Source organism: Oncorhynchus kisutch, linkage group LG17 (assembly GCF_002021735.2).
Source record: "Oncorhynchus kisutch isolate 150728-3 linkage group LG17, Okis_V2, whole genome shotgun sequence".
NCBI classification, from domain to species: Eukaryota; Metazoa; Chordata; class Actinopteri; order Salmoniformes; family Salmonidae; genus Oncorhynchus; species Oncorhynchus kisutch.
The window spans coordinates 86728183-86746284 of record NC_034190.2 but is presented as its reverse complement, the minus strand read 5'-3'; the positions used below and the strand labels follow the sequence as shown (position 1 = coordinate 86746284).

The window sequence follows — 18102 nt, the reverse complement described above, 5'->3', positions numbered from 1 at the left end:
CCCAGTAGTAACATCATAATGACTAGTCCTGTCCCCAGTAATAACATCATAATGACTAGTCCTGTCCCCAGTAATAACATCATAATGACTAGTCCTGTCCCCAGTAGTAACATCATAATGACTAGTCCTGTCCCCAGTAGTAACATCATAATGACTAGTTCTGTCTCCAGTAATAACATCATAATGACTAGTCCTGTCCCCAGTATTAACATCATAATGACTAGTCCTGTCCCCAGTAATAACATCATAATGACTAGTCCTGTCCCCAGTAATAACATCATAATGACTAGTCCTGTCTCCAGTAGTAACATCATAATGACTAGTCCTGTCCCCAGTAGTAACATCATAATGACTAGTCCTGTCCCCAGTAATAACATCATAATGACTAGTCCTGTCTCCAGTAGTAACATCATAATGACTAGTCCCCAGTAGTAACATCATAATGACTAGTCCTGTCCCCAGTAGTAACATCATAATGACTAGTCCTGTCTCCAGTAGTAACTCATCATAATGACTAGTCCTGTCCCCAGTAATAACATCATAATGACTAGTCCTGTCCCCAGTAGTAACATCATAATGACTAGTCCTGTCCCCAGTAGTAACATCATAATGACTAGTCCTGTCCCCAGTAATAACATCATAATGACTAGTCCTGTCCCCAGTAACATCATAATGACTAGTCCTGTCCCCAGTAGTAACATCATAATGACTAGTCCTGTCCCCAGTAGTAACATCATAATGACTAGTCCTGTCCCCAGTAATAACATCATAATGACTAGTCCTGTCCCCAGTAGTAACATCATAATGACTAGTCCTGTCCCCAGTAGTAACATCATAATGACTAGTCCTGTCCCCAGTAATAACATCATAATGACTAGTCCTGTCCCCAGTAATAACATCATAATGACTAGTCCTGTCCCCAGTAGTAACATCAGAATGACTAGTCCTGTCCCCAGTAATAACTCATCATAATGACTAGTTCTGTCCCCAGTAATAACATCATAATGACGAGTCCTGTCCCCAGTAGTAATATCATAATGACTAGTCCTGTCTCCAGTAGTAACATCATAATGACTAGTCCTGTCCCCAGTAATAACATCATAATGACTAGTCCTGTCCCCAGTAATAACATCATAATGACTAGTCCTGTCTCCAGTAGTAACATCATAATGACTAGTCCTGTCTCCAGTAGTAACATCATAATGACTAGTCCCCAGTAACATCATAATGACTAGTCCTGTCCCCAGTAATAACATCATAATGACTAGTCCTGTCCCCAGTAATAACATCATAATGACTAGTCCTGTCTCCAGTAGTAACTCATCATAATGACTAGTCCTGTCCCCAGTAATAACATCATAATGACTAGTCCTGTCTCCAGTAGTAACATCATAATGTCTAGTCCTGTCTCCAGTAGTAACATCATAATGACTAGTCCCCAGTAACATCATAATGACTAGTCCTGTCTCCAGTAGTAACTCATCATAATGTCTAGTCCTGTCTCCAGTAGTAACATCATAATGACTAGTCCTGTCCCCAGTAATAACATCATAATGACTAGTCCTGTCCCCAGTAATAACATCATAATGACTAGTCCTGTCCCCAGTAGTAACATCATAATGACTAGTCCTGTCCCCAGTAGTAACATCATAATGACTAGTCCTGTCCCCAGTAGTAACATCATAATGACTAGTCCTGGCCCCAGTAGTAACATCATAATGACTAGTCCTGTCCCTAGTAGTAACTCATCATAATGTCTAGTCCTGTCTCCAGTAGTAACATCATAATGACTAGTCCTGTCCCCAGTAGTAACATCATAATGACTAGTCCTGTCCCCAGTAATAACATCATAATGACGAGTCCTGTCCCCAGTAATAACTCATCATAATGACTAGTCCTGTCTCCAGTAGTAACATCATAATGACTAGTCCTGTCCCCAGTAATAACATCATAATGACTAGTCCTGTCCCCAGTAGTAACATCATAATGACTAGTCCTGTCCCCAGTAATAACATCATAATGACTAGTCCTGTCCCCAGTAGTAACATCATAATGACTAGTCCTGTCCCCAGTAGTAACATCATAATGACTAGTCCTGTCCCCAGTAATAACATCATAATGACTAGTCCTGTCCCCAGTAGTAACATCATAATGACTAGTCCTGTCCCCAGTAGTAACATCATAATGACTAGTTCTGTCTCCAGTAATAACATCATAATGACTAGTCCTGTCCCCAGTAGTAACATCATAATGACTAGTCCTGTCCCCAGTAATAACATCATAATGACTAGTCCTGTCCCCAGTAATAACATCATAATGACTAGTCCTGTCTCCAGTAGTAACATCATAATGACTAGTCCTGTCCCCAGTAGTAACATCATAATGACTAGTCCTGTCCCCAGTAATAACATCATAATGACTAGTCCTGTCTCCAGTAGTAACATCATAATGACTAGTCCCCAGTAGTAACATCATAATGACTAGTCCCCAGTAGTAACATCATAATGACTAGTCCTGTCTCCAGTAGTAACTCATCATAATGACTAGTCCTGTCCCCAGTAATAACATCATAATGACTAGTCCTGTCCCCAGTAGTAACATCATAATGACTAGTCCTGTCCCCAGTAGTAACATCATAATGACTAGTCCTGTCCCCAGTAATAACATCATAATGACTAGTCCTGTCCCCAGTAACATCATAATGACTAGTCCTGTCCCCAGTAGTAACATCATAATGACTAGTCCTGTCCCCAGTAGTAACATCATAATGACTAGTCCTGTCCCCAGTAATAACATCATAATGACTAGTCCTGTCCCCAGTAGTAACATCATAATGACTAGTCCTGTCCCCAGTAATAACATCATAATGACTAGTCCTGTCCCCAGTAGTAACATCATAATGACTAGTCCTGTCCCCAGTAATAACTCATCATAATGACTAGTCCTGTCCCCAGTAGTAATATCATAATGACTAGTCCTGTCCCCAGTAGTAACATCATAATGACTAGTCCTGTCCCCAGTAATAACTCATCATAATGACTAGTCCTGTCCCCAGTAATAACATCATAATGACGAGTCCTGTCCCCAGTAATAACTCATCATAATGACTAGTCCTGTCTCCAGTAGTAATATCATAATGACTAGTCCTGTCTCCAGTAGTAACATCATAATGACTAGTCCTGTCCCCAGTAATAACATCATAATGACTAGTCCTGTCCCCAGTAATAACATCATAATGACTAGTCCTGTCTCCAGTAGTAACATCATAATGACTAGTCCTGTCTCCAGTAGTAACATCATAATGACTAGTCCCCAGTAACATCATAATGACTAGTCCTGTCCCCAGTAATAACATCATAATGACTAGTCCTGTCCCCAGTAATAACATCATAATGACTAGTCCTGTCTCCAGTAGTAACTCATCATAATGACTAGTCCTGTCCCCAGTAATAACATCATAATGACTAGTCCTGTCTCCAGTAGTAACATCATAATGTCTAGTCCTGTCTCCAGTAGTAACATCATAATGACTAGTCCCCAGTAACATCATAATGACTAGTCCTGTCTCCAGTAGTAACTCATCATAATGTCTAGTCCTGTCTCCAGTAGTAACATCATAATGACTAGTCCTGTCCCCAGTAATAACATCATAATGACTAGTCCTGTCCCCAGTGATAACATCATAATGACTAGTCCTGTCCCCAGTAGTAACATCATAATGACTAGTCCTGTCCCCAGTAGTAACATCATAATGACTAGTCCTGTCCCCAGTAGTAATATCATAATGACTAGTCCTGTCCCCAGTAGTAACATCATAATGACTAGTCCTGTCCCCAGTAATAACTCATCATAATGACTAGTCCTGTCCCCAGTAATAACATCATAATGACGAGTCCTGTCCCCAGTAATAACTCATCATAATGACTAGTCCTGTCTCCAGTAGTAATATCATAATGACTAGTCCTGTCTCCAGTAGTAACATCATAATGACTAGTCCTGTCCCCAGTAATAACATCATAATGACTAGTCCTGTCCCCAGTAATAACATCATAATGACTAGTCCTGTCTCCAGTAGTAACATCATAATGACTAGTCCTGTCTCCAGTAGTAACATCATAATGACTAGTCCCCAGTAACATCATAATGACTAGTCCTGTCCCCAGTAATAACATCATAATGACTAGTCCTGTCCCCAGTAATAACATCATAATGACTAGTCCTGTCTCCAGTAGTAACTCATCATAATGACTAGTCCTGTCCCCAGTAATAACATCATAATGACTAGTCCTGTCTCCAGTAGTAACATCATAATGTCTAGTCCTGTCTCCAGTAGTAACATCATAATGACTAGTCCCCAGTAACATCATAATGACTAGTCCTGTCTCCAGTAGTAACTCATCATAATGTCTAGTCCTGTCTCCAGTAGTAACATCATAATGACTAGTCCTGTCCCCAGTAATAACATCATAATGACTAGTCCTGTCCCCAGTAATAACATCATAATGACTAGTCCTGTCCCCAGTAGTAACATCATAATGACTAGTCCTGTCCCCAGTAGTAACATCATAATGACTAGTCCTGTCCCCAGTAGTAACATCATAATGACTAGTCCTGTCCCCAGTAGTAACATCATAATGACTAGTCCTGTCCCCAGTAGTAACATCATAATGACTAGTCCTGTCCCCAGTAGTAACATCATAATGACTAGTCCTGTCCCTAGTAGTAACTCATCATAATGTCTAGTCCTGTCTCCAGTAGTAACATCATAATGACTAGTCCTGTCCCCAGTAGTAACATCATAATGACTAGTCCTGTCCCCAGTAATAACATCATAATGACTAGTCCTGTCCCCAGTAATAACATCATAATGACTAGTCCTGTCCCCAGTAATAACATCATAATGACTAGTCCTGTCCCTAGTAGTAACTCATCATAATGTCTAGTCCTGTCTCCAGTAGTAACATCATAATGACTAGTCCTGTCCCCAGTAGTAACATCATAATGACTAGTCCCCAGCAACATCATAATGACTAGTCCTGTCCCCAGTAATAACATCATAATGACTAGTCCTGTCCCCAGTAATAACATCATAATGACTAGTCATTATTAGTACAAATATCAGTTACTTAAATTTATGTAAAGTTTGAGAATGACTTCTGTAAATGTGTCTGATGGAAATGATCTTTGTATATCATGTTTAGTCTCCGTTCTCAATCTCTCTCAGTCTGTCGGGGAATCCTCCGTTCTACGACGAGACAGAAGAAGAGAACACAGACCTTCACAACCGGATCATCTTCTGTCGTATCATAGCTGGGGAGTTTGAGTTTGACGCTCCTTACTGGGACGACATCTCTGTTCCAGGTACACAATGACAACACAACGACAACACAACGACAACACAATGACAACACAACGACAACGACAACACAACGACAACACAACGACAACACAATGACAACACAACGACAACACAACGACAACACAATGACAACACAATGACAACACAACGACAACGACTACACAACGACTACACAACGACAACACAACGACAACACAACGACAATGACTGACTGACGCTCCTTACTGGGACGACATCTCTGTTCCAGGTACACAACGACAACACAACGACAACACAACGACAACACAACGACAACACAATGACAACACAACGACAACACAATGACAACACAACGACAACACAATGACAACACAATGACAACACAACGACAACACAACGACAACACAACGACAACACAATGACAACACAACGACAACACAATGACAACACAACGACAACACAATGACAACACAATGACAACACAACGACAACACAACGACAACACAACGACAACACAACGACAACACAATGACAACACAACGACAACACAATGACAACACAACGACAACACAATGACAACACAATGACAACACAACGACAACACAACGACAATGACTGACTGACGCTCCTTACTGGGACGACATCTCTGTTCCAGGTACACAACGACAACACAATGACAACACAACGACAACACAACGACAACACAACGACAACACACGACAACACAACAACAATGACTGACTGGCGCTCCTTACTGGGACGACATCTCTGTTCCAGGTACACAACGACAACACAACGACAACACAATGACAACACAACAACGACACAACGACAACACAACGACAACACAATGACAATGACTGACTGACGCTCCTTACTGGGACGACATCTCTGTTCCAGGTACACAACTCTGAAGAAGAAAAAAATGACTTCTTACTGTGGTACCTGTCTTTAATGCACAAACACGGATGTCCCTGATAGCTGCTAGTTTTGACAAACATTTTTACCTGCCAGAACTGACTGGGATATACAGGTTGTCTTCGCTGTGTTCCTTAGTTCCACAATTAGTCGCTCTGGATGAGACGAGTGTCTGCTAAATCAGTGTTTCCCCAACTCCAGTCTACAGTCCTCCGGTCCCCCCCAACAGCCCAACTCCAGTCCTCCAGTCCTCCCAACAGCCCAACCCCAGTTCCCCCAACAGCCCAACCCCAGTCCCCCCAACAGCCCAACCCCAGTCCTCCAGTCCCCCCCAGCAGCCCAACTCCAGTCCTCGAGTCTTCCAAACAGCCCAACCCCAGTCCCCCCAACAGCCCAACCCCAGTCCCCCCAACAGCCCAACTCCAGTCCTCCAGTACCACCAACAGCCCAACTCAGTCCTCCAGTACCACCAACAGCCCAACCCCAGTCCTCCAGTCCCCCCCAACATCCCAACTCAGTCCTCCCAACAGCCCAACCCCAGTCCCCCCCAACAGCCCAACTCCAGTCCTCCAGTCCCCCCAACATCCCAACTCAGTCCTCCAGTCCCCCCAACAGCCCAACTCCAGTACTCCAGTCCCCCCAACAGCCCAACTCCAGTCCTCCAGTCCCCCCCAACAGCCCAACTCCAGTCCTCCAGTCCCCCCAACAGCCCAACTCCAGTCCTCCAGTACCCCCAACAGCCCAACTCCAGTCCTCCGGTACCCCCAACAGCCCAACTCCGGTCCTCCAGTCCCCCCAACAGCCCAACTCCAGTACTCCAGTCCCCCCAACAGCCCTCCTCCAGTACCCCCAACAGCCCAACTCCGGTCCTCCGGACAACCACTAGAGGGGGTAATGTAGAGACAACCACTAGAGGGGGTAATGTTGAAAAACCACTAGAGGGGGTAATGTAGAGACAACCACTAGAAGGGGTTATGTAGAAACAACCACTAGAGGGGGTAATGTAAAGACAACCACTAGAGGGGGTAGTGTAGAGACAACCACTAGAGGGGGTAACGTTGAAAAACCACTAGAGGGGGTAATGTAGGGCCAACCACTAGAGGGGGTAATGTAGCGATAACCACTAGAGGGGGGTAATGGAGAGACAACCACTAGATGGGGTAATGTAGTGCATGTCACTAGAGGGGGTAACGTAGTGCTGGTCACTAGAGGGGGTAATGTAATGCTGGTTCCACTAGAGGGGGTAATGTAGTGTATGTCCACTAGAGGGGGTAATGCTGTGCAGGTCCACTAGAGGGGGTAATGTAGTGTATGTCCATTAGAGGGGGTAATGTAGTGCAGGTCCACTAGGGGGGGTAATGTAGTGCAGGTCCACTAGAGGGGGTAATGCAGTGCTGGTCCACTAGAGGGGGTAATGTAATTTATGTCCACTAGAGGGGGTAATGTTGTGCAGGTCCACTAGAGGGGGGTAATGTAGTGCAGGTCCACTAGAGGGGGTAATGCAGTGCAGGTCCACTAGAGGGGGGTAATGAGGTGCAGGTCCGCTAGAGGGGGTAATGCAGTGCAGGTCCACTAGAGGGGGTATTGTAGTGCAGGTCCACCAGAGGGGGTAATCAAGTGCCGGTCCGCTAGAGGGGGGTAATGTAATGCAGATCCACTAGAGGGGGTAATGTAGTGCCTGTCCACTAGAGGGGGTAATGTAGTGCAGGTCCACTAGAGGGAGGTATTGTAAAGATAACCACTAGAGGTGGTAGTGTAGAGACAACCACTAGAGGGGGTAATGTTGAAAACCACTAGAGGGGGTAATGTAGAGACAACCACTAGAAGGGGTTATGCAGAAACAACCACTAGAGGGGGTAATGTAAAGACAACCACTAGAGGGGGTAGTGTAGGGCCAACCACTAGAGGGGGTAATGTAGAGACAACCACTAGAGGGGGGTAATGGAGAGACAACCACTAGATGGGGTAATGTAGTGCATGTCCACTAGAGGGGGTAATGTTGAAAAACCACTAGAGGGGGTAATGTAGGGCCAACCACTAGAGGGGGTAATGTAGAGATAACCACTAGAGGGGGGTAATGGAGAGACAACCACTAGATGGGGTAATGTAGTGCATGTCCACTAGAGGGGGGTAATGAGTGCAGGTCCACTACAGGGGGTAATGCAGTGCATGTCCACTAGATGGGGGTAATGAGGTGCAGGTCCGCCAGAGGGGGTAATGCAGTGCATGTCCATTAGAGGGGGGTAATGAGTGCAGGTCCACTAGAGGGGGTAATGCAGTGCAGGTCCACTAGAGGGGGGTAATGAGGTGCAGGTCCGCCAGAGGGGGTAATGCAGTGCATGTCCGCTAGAGGGGGGTAATGTAATGCAGGTCCACTAGAGGGGGTAATGCACTGCCTGTCCACTAGAGGGGGTAATGTAGTGCAGGTCCACTAGAGGGAGGTAATGTAGTGCAGGTCCACTAGAGGGGGGAAATTTAGTGCAGGTCCACTAGAGGGGGGTAATGCAGTGCAGGTCCGCTAGAGGGGGGTAATGTAATGCAGGTCCACTGGAGGGGGTAATGTACTGCCTGTCCACTAGAGGGGGGTAATGTAGTGCAGGTCCACTAGAGGGGGTAATGTAAAGACAACCACTAGAGGGGGTAGTGTAGGGCCAAACCACTAGAGGGGGTAATGTAGAGACAACCACTAGAGGGGGGTAATGGAGAGACAACCACTAGATGGGGTAATGTAGTGCATGTCCACTAGAGGGGGTAATGTTGAAAAACCACTAGAGGGGGTAATGTAGGGCCAACCACTAGAGGGGGTAATGTAGAGATAACCACTAGAGGGGGTAATGGAGAGACAACCACTAGATGGGGTAATGTAGTGCATGTCCACTAGAGGGGGGTAATGAGTGCAGGTCCACTACAGGGGGTAATGCAGTGCATGTCCACTAGATGGGGGTAATGAGGTGCAGGTCCGCCAGAGGGGGTAATGCAGTGCATGTCCATTAGAGGGGGGTAATGAGTGCAGGTCCACTAGAGGGGGTAATGCAGTGCAGGTCCACTAGAGGGGGGTAATGAGGTGCAGGTCCGCCAGAGGGGGTAATGCAGTGCATGTCCGCTAGAGGGGGGTAATGTAATGCAGGTCCACTAGAGGGGGTAATGCACTGCCTGTCCACTAGAGGGGGTAATGTAGTGCAGGTCCACTAGAGGGAGGTAATGTAGTGCAGGTCCACTAGAGGGGGGAAATTTAGTGCAGGTCCACTAGAGGGGGGTAATGCAGTGCAGGTCCGCTAGAGGGGGGTAATGTAATGCAGGTCCACTGGAGGGGGTAATGTACTGCCTGTCCACTAGAGGGGGTAATGTAGTGCAGGTCCACTAGAGGGAGGTAATGTAGTGCAGGTCCACTAGAGGGGGGGAAAATTTAGTGCAGGTCCACTAGAGGGGGGCAATGCAGTGCAGATCCACTAGAGGGGGGTAATGTAGTGCAGGTCCACTAGAGGGGGGTAATGTAGTGCAGGTCCACTAGAGGGGGTAATGTAGTGCAGGTCCATTAGAGGGGGATAATGAGGTGCAGGTCCACTAGACATTGGTAATGTAGTGCAGGTCCACTAGAGGGGGTAATGTAGTGCATGTCCACTAGAGGGGGGTAATGTAGTGCAGGTCCACTAGAGGGGTGTAATGTAGTGCAGGTCCACTAGAGGGGGTAATGTAGTGCATGTCCACTAGAGGGGCGTAATGTAGTGCATGTCCACTAGAAGGGGTAATGTAGTGCAGGCCCACTAGAGGGGGTAATGTAGTGCAGGCCCACTAGAGAGGGTAATGTAGTGTAGGTACATAACAACGGCTTACTGTACTGCACATCCTCTCTCTCCCCCTCTCAGCTAAGGAGTTGGTGTGTAGACTGATGGAGGTGGACCAGATGCTGAGAATCACAGCTACAGATGCTCTCGTACACAAGTGGTGAGCACACACACACACTAACACACACACACACACACTTAACACACACACACACACTAACACACCACTAACACTCACAACACACACACACACACACACACACCACACACACACACACCACACACACACACACACTACACACACACAACACTAACACACACACACACACATAACACACACACACACACACTACACACACACACACACACACACTAACACACACACACACACTAACAGAGACACTAACACACACACACACACTAACACACAACACACACACTAACAGAGACACACTAACAGAGACACACACACACACACACTAACACACACACACTAACACACACACACTAACAACACACTAACCAGAGACACACACACACACTAACAGAGACACACACACACACCACTAACAGAGAACACACACACTAACAGGACACACACACACACACACTAACAGAGACACACTAACAGAGACACACTAACAGAGACACACTAACAGAGAACACTAACACACACACACTAACAGAGACACACTAACAGAGACACACCACAACACTAACACACCACTAACACACACACACACACTAAACACACACAACAACACTAACAGAGACACACTAACAGAGACACACACACACACACACTAACACACACACACTAACACACACACACTTAACAGAGACACCACACACCACTAAACAGAGACACACACACAACACTAACAGAGACACACACACACACACACACTAACAGAGACACACACACTAACAGAGACCACACACACACACACTAACAGAGACACACACACACTAACAGAGACACACACAACACCACACTAACAGAGACACACTAACAGCAGACACACTAACAGAGACACACACACACACTAACAGACACACTAACAGAGACACACACACACACTAACAGAGACACACTAACAGAGACACACACACACACACACTAACAGAGACACACACACACACTAACAGAGACACACACACTAACAGAGACACACTAACAGAGACACACACACCACACACACACTAACAGAGACACACTAACCGAGACACACACACACAATAACAGACACACACACACACACTAACAGAGACACACACACACACACACACACACACTAACAGAGACACACACACACTAACAGACACACACACACACACTAACAGAGACACACACACTAACAGAGACACACTAACAGAGAGACACACACACACACTAACAGAGACACACTAACAGAGACACACTAACAGACACACCCACTAACAGACACACACACTAACAGAGACACACACTAACAGAGACCACACACACACACACACACACTAACAGACACACACACTAACAGAGACACACTAACAGACACACACACTAACAGAGACACACTAACAGAGACACACACACACACACTAACAGAGACACACACACACACTAACAGAGACACACACACTAACAGAGACACACACACACACACACACACTAACAGAGACACACACACACACTAACAGAGACACACACACACTAACAGAGACACACTAACAGAGACACACACCACACACACACACACACACTAACAGAGACACACACACACACACACACACACACTAACAGAGACACACACACACTAACAGAGACACACACACACACTAACAGAGACACACTAACAGAGACACACTAACAGAGACACACACACACACTAACAGAGACACACACACACACTAACAGAGACACACACACACACACACTAACAGAGACACACACACACACTAACAGAGACACACACACACACTAACAGAGACACACACTAACACACACACTAACAGAGACACACTAACAGACATACACTAACAGAGACACACACACACACACTAACAGAGACACACACACACACTAACAGAGACACACACACTAACAGAGACACACTAACAGAGACACACACACACACACTAACAGAGACACACTAACAGAGACACACACACATACCACACTAACAGAGACACACACACACTAACAGAGACACACTAACAGAGACACACACACACACACTAACAGAGACACACTAACAGAGACACACACACACAATAACAGACACACACACACACACTAACAGAGACACACACACACACTAACAGAGACACACACACACACTAACAGAGACACACACTAACACACACACTAACAGAGACACACTAACAGAGACACACTAACAGAGACACACTAACAGAGACACACACACACACTAACAGAGACACACACACTAACAGAGACACACTAACAGAGACACACACACACACACTAACAGAGACACACACACACACTAACAGAGACACACACACTAACAGAGAACAACACACCAACACACACACTAACAGAGACACACTAACAGAGACACACTAACAGAGACACACACACACACACTAACAGAGACACACACACACACTAACAGAGACACACACACTAACAGAGACACACTAACAGAGACACACACACACACACTAACAGAGACACACTAACAGAGACACACACACACACTAACAGAGACACACACACACACACTAACAGAGACACACTAACAGAGACACACACACACACTAACAGACACACACACACACACACACTAACAGAGACACACACACACACTAACAGAGACACACTAACAGAGACACACACACACACACACACTAACAGAGACACACACACACACACTAACAGAGACACACACACACTAACAGAGACACACTAACAGAGACACACACACACACACACACACACTAACAGAGACACACACACACACTAACAGAGACACACACACACTAACAGAGACACACACACACACTAACAGAGACACACTAACAGAGACACACTAACAGAGACACACACAACACTAACAGAGACACACACACACACACTAACAGACACACACACACACACACACACACACACACACTAACAGAGACACACACACACACTAACAGAGACACACACACACACTAACAGAGACACACACACACACTAACAGAGACACACACTAACACACACACTAACAGAGACACACTAACAGAGACACACTAACAGAGACACACACACACACACACTAACAGAGACACACTAACAGAGACACACACACACACACACACTAACAGAGACACACACACACACTAACAGAGACACACTAACAGAGACACACACACACACTAACAGAGACACACTAACAGAGACACACTAACACACACACACTAACAGAGACACATACACACACTAACAGAGACACACACACACACACACTAACAGAGACACACACACACACTAACAGAGACACACACTAACAGAGACACACTAACAGAGACACACTAACAGAGACACACTAACAGAGACACACACACACACTAACAGAGACACACACACACACTAACAGAGACACACACACTAACAGAGACACACTAACAGAGACACACACACACACACTAACAGAGACACACTAACAGAGACACACACACACACACTAACAGAGACACACACACACACTAACAGAGACACACACACTAACAGAGACACACTAACAGAGACACACACACACACACTAACAGAGACACACTAACAGAGACACACTAACAGAGACACACACACACACACACTAACAGAGACACACACACACACACTAACAGAGACACACACACACACTAACAGAGACACACACACTAACAGAGACACACTAACAGAGACACACTAACAGAGACACACACACACACACTAACGGGGACACACACACACACACACACTAACAGAGACACACTAACAGAGACACACACACACACTAACAGACACACACACACACACACTAACAGAGACACACACACTAACAGAGACACACTAACAGAGAGACACACACACACACTAACAGAGACACACTAACAGACACACACACTAACAGACACACACACTAACAGACACACACACACACACACTAACAGAGACACACTAACAGAGACACACACACACACACTAACAGAGACACACACACACACTAACAGAGACACACACACTAACAGAGACACACACACACACACACACACACTAACTCAATGAACGTTGTCGCTAACATGTTTATTTTTCTGTCGGTCAGGATTGCTGGTAACGGGGCCTCGGAGAAGAACCTGAAGGAGGGAGTGTGTGCCCAGTTTGAGAAGAACTTTGCTAAGGCCAAGTGGAGGGTAAGAATCCTCCTCGCATTCCTAAGCGTTTTATCTCTATTGGTGCTTTCAAGACAACTGGGATCTCTAAGGAACAGGGTCAAATCATGACCCCACTGGGATCTCTAAGGAACAGGGTCATATCATGACCCCACTGGGATCTCTAAGGAACAGGGTCATATCATGACCCCACTGAGATCTCTAAGGAACAGGGTCAAATCATGACCCCACTGAGATCTCTAAGGAACAGGGTCATATCATGACCCCACTGGGATCTCTAAGGAACAGGGTCATATCATGACCCCACTGAGATCTCTAAGGAACAGGGTCATATCATGACCCCACTGGGATCTCTAAGAAACAAGGTCGAATCATGACCCCACTGGTAACTCTAAGGAACAGGGTCATATCATGACCCCACTGGGATCTCTAAGAAACAAGGTCGAATCATGACCCCACTGAGATCTCTAAGGAACAGGGTCATATCATGACCCCACTGAGATCTCTAAGGAACAGGGTCATATCATGACCCCACTGAGATCTCTAAGGAACAGGGTCATATCATGACCCCACTGGGATCTCTAAGGAACAGGGTCATATCATGACCCCACTGGGATCTCTAAGGAACAGGGTCATATCATGACCCCACTGGGATCTCTAAGGAACAGGGTCATATCATGACCCCACTGAGATCTCTAAGGAACAGGGTCATATCATGACCCCACTGAGATCTCTAAGGAACAGGGTCATATCATGACCCCACTGAGATCTCTAAGGAACAGGGTCATATCATGACCCCACTGGGATCTCTAAGGAACAGGGTCATATCATGACCCCACTGGGATCTCTAAGGAACAGGGTCAAATCATGACCCCACTGGGATCTCTAAGGAACAGGGTCAAATCATGACCCCACTGGGATCTCTAAGGAACAGGGTCAAATCATGACCCCACTGGGATCTCTAAGGAACAGGGTCAATCATGACCCCACTGGGATCTCTAAGGAACAGGGTCAAATCATGACCCCACTGGGATCTCTAAGGAACCAGGTCAAATCATGATGTCAGTGATCTTCAGGTTGGAAAGTCAGAGCTCTAGGATGATCGTTCAGAAAGATTTTTCCAAGTCGGAACTTGTTTTTTCCCCCAGTTCCCAGTGGTCTTGAATGCAGCATTAGTCCTAATGTATGTCCTCTACTGTTCCAGGTTTTATCCTCTACTCCAGTCCTCGAACTGGTACTACTGCTCATAACAAGTTCCCCTCATGAGAAAAATATTTGAATTGATTTACCTGGTTTAAATTGATGATGGTGATGATTATGCAGATTATTATATTGTTGTTTCCAGAGAAGGCTGGTGGGCAAACATTTAGGAGGACGTGCTCCTTGCTGGAATGGAAAGAACGGAAAGGTATCAAACACGATGAGCCTAGGCTCCCAGATTACACGTCACAATGAGCCTATCCTCCCAGATTAAACATTACAATGAGCCTGTCCTCCCAGATCACACGTTACCATGAGCCTATCCTCCCAGATTACACGTTACAATGACCCTGTCCTCCCAGATTACACATTACAAGAGCCTGTCCTCCCAGATTAAACATTACAATGCGCCTATCCTCCCAGATTACACGTTACAATGAGCCTGTCCTCCCAGATTACACATTACAATGATCCTCCCAGATTACACGTTACAATGAGCCTATCCTCCCAGATTACATGTTACAATGAGCCTGATCTCCCAGATTACACATTACAATGAGCCTATACTCCCAGATTACACAGTACAATGAGCCTGTCCTCCCAGATTACACGTTACAATAAACCTGTCCTCCCAGATTACACGTTACAATAAACCTGTCCTCCCAGATTAAACATTACAATTTTATTTTTTTATTTATTTTTACCTTTATTTAACTAGGCAAGTCAGTTAAGAACAAATTCTTATTTTCAATGACGGCCTAGGAACAGTGGGTTAACTGCCTGTTCAGGGGCAGAACGACAGATTTGTACCTTGTCAGCTCGGGGGTTTGAACTTGCAACCTTCCGGTTACTAGTCCAACGCTCTAACCACTAGGCTACCCTGCCGCCCACAATGAGCCTATCCTCCCAGATTACACGTTACAATGAGCCTGTCCTCCCAGATTACACGTTACAATGGGCCTGTCCTCCCAGATAACACGTTACAATGAGCCTATCTTCCCAGATTACACGTTACAATGAGCCTGTCCTCCCAGATTACGCATTACAATAAACCTGTCCTCCCAGATTACACGTTACAATGAGCCTATCTTCCCAGATTACACGTTACAATGAGCCTGTCCTCCCAGATTACACGTTACAATAAACCTGTCCTCCCAGATTACACGTTACAATAAACCTGTCCTCCCAGATTAAACATTACAATGAGCCTGTCCTCCCAGATTACACAGTACAATGAGCCTGTCCTCCCAGATTACACAGTACAATGAGCCCGTCCTCCCAGATTACACAGTACAATGAGCCTGTCCTCCCAGATTACACATTACAATGAGCCTGTCCTCCCAGATTACACGTTACAATAAACCTGTCCTCCCAGATTACACATTACAAGAGCCTGTCCTCCCAGATTACACGATACAATGAGCCTGTCCTCCCAGATTCCATGTTACAATGAGCCTGTCCTCCCAGATTACACGTTACAATGAGCCTGTACTCCCACATTACACATTACAATGAGGCTATCCTCCCAGATTACACGTTACAATGAGCCTATCCTCCCAGATTACACATTACAATGAGCCTGTCCTCCCAGATTACACATTACAATGAGCCATGTCCTCCCAGATTACTGCCCAACAGCCTCCTTTGGTTGTTTCCAAGGATGATGATGATGATGATGATGATGATGATGATGATGATGATAGTGATGATGATTATGATGAAGGATATCCAGGAGGATGTAGTGATGTACTGTAGTAGCAGCATGATTAACCCCCCTTAACCCTCTTGTCTCCCCTGCATGTGGTTCCCAGGAACTGAAGGTACGGTAGTAGTTAGTTCTCTATGTATCTGTAGAGATAGAGAGAGAGTCACACACACCAAATCAACCTTCACTCATTTCTGATGGCCTGCTAATCTCACGGCTAATCTCACGGCTAATCTCACTCCTAATCTACATGGCAAATCATGTCATTATTGTAAAAGTGTTCAGAATCACCTGGCTGAACACCAGCTGAAGACGATAGTGCTGCATTCGCTTGCACTGGTTTTGACCAGAGCACTATAGGGCCTAGACAAAGATAGTGCACTATATAGGGAATAGGGTGCCATTTGGGGCGCATCCCTAGGAGTCTCAAAGGAGATTCAGAGAGGAAGAGAGAGAGAGAGAGGAACTGAGAGAGAGAGGAACTGAGAGAGAGAGAGGAACTGAGAGAGAGAGAGAGAGAGAGAGAGAGAGAGAGGAACACAGAGAGAGAGGAACACAGAGAGAGAGGAACACAGTGAGAGAGAGGAACACAGAGAGAGAGAGGAACACAGAGAGAGGAAATGTGTTGATAATGGCTGATTGGTGAGATGAAGACTCTCTTCCCTAAACCCATCCCACTCTGATCCAGCCCAACGTCACTCAGCCAATCCCCGAAGAGTTCCATCTGCTCTGCCCCGCTCCTCTTCTTCGGGTGCATCTCAAGTGACTTCCTTTCCTTGAATCCTTCCCTT

At 45.7% G+C, this 18102-nt stretch overlaps 1 protein-coding gene across 2 annotated transcripts in view; it reads left to right on the top strand.

Annotated features, from left to right (window-relative positions):
• Positions 1 to 18102, top strand: part of camkvl (CaM kinase-like vesicle-associated, like) — a 113919-nt gene that overhangs the window by 76418 nt on the left and 19399 nt on the right. For both annotated transcript variants that reach the window (XR_004203768.1, XM_031794894.1), the window contains exons 8-10: positions 5225 to 5361; positions 10123 to 10201; positions 14340 to 14427. Coding sequence is in view for 1 of the 2 variants with exons in the window: in XM_031794894.1 (XP_031650754.1) it covers positions 5225 to 5361; positions 10123 to 10201; positions 14340 to 14427 (304 nt within the window). In the remaining variant the exon portion in view is untranslated. The remainder of the gene's footprint in view (positions 1 to 5224; positions 5362 to 10122; positions 10202 to 14339; positions 14428 to 18102) is intronic.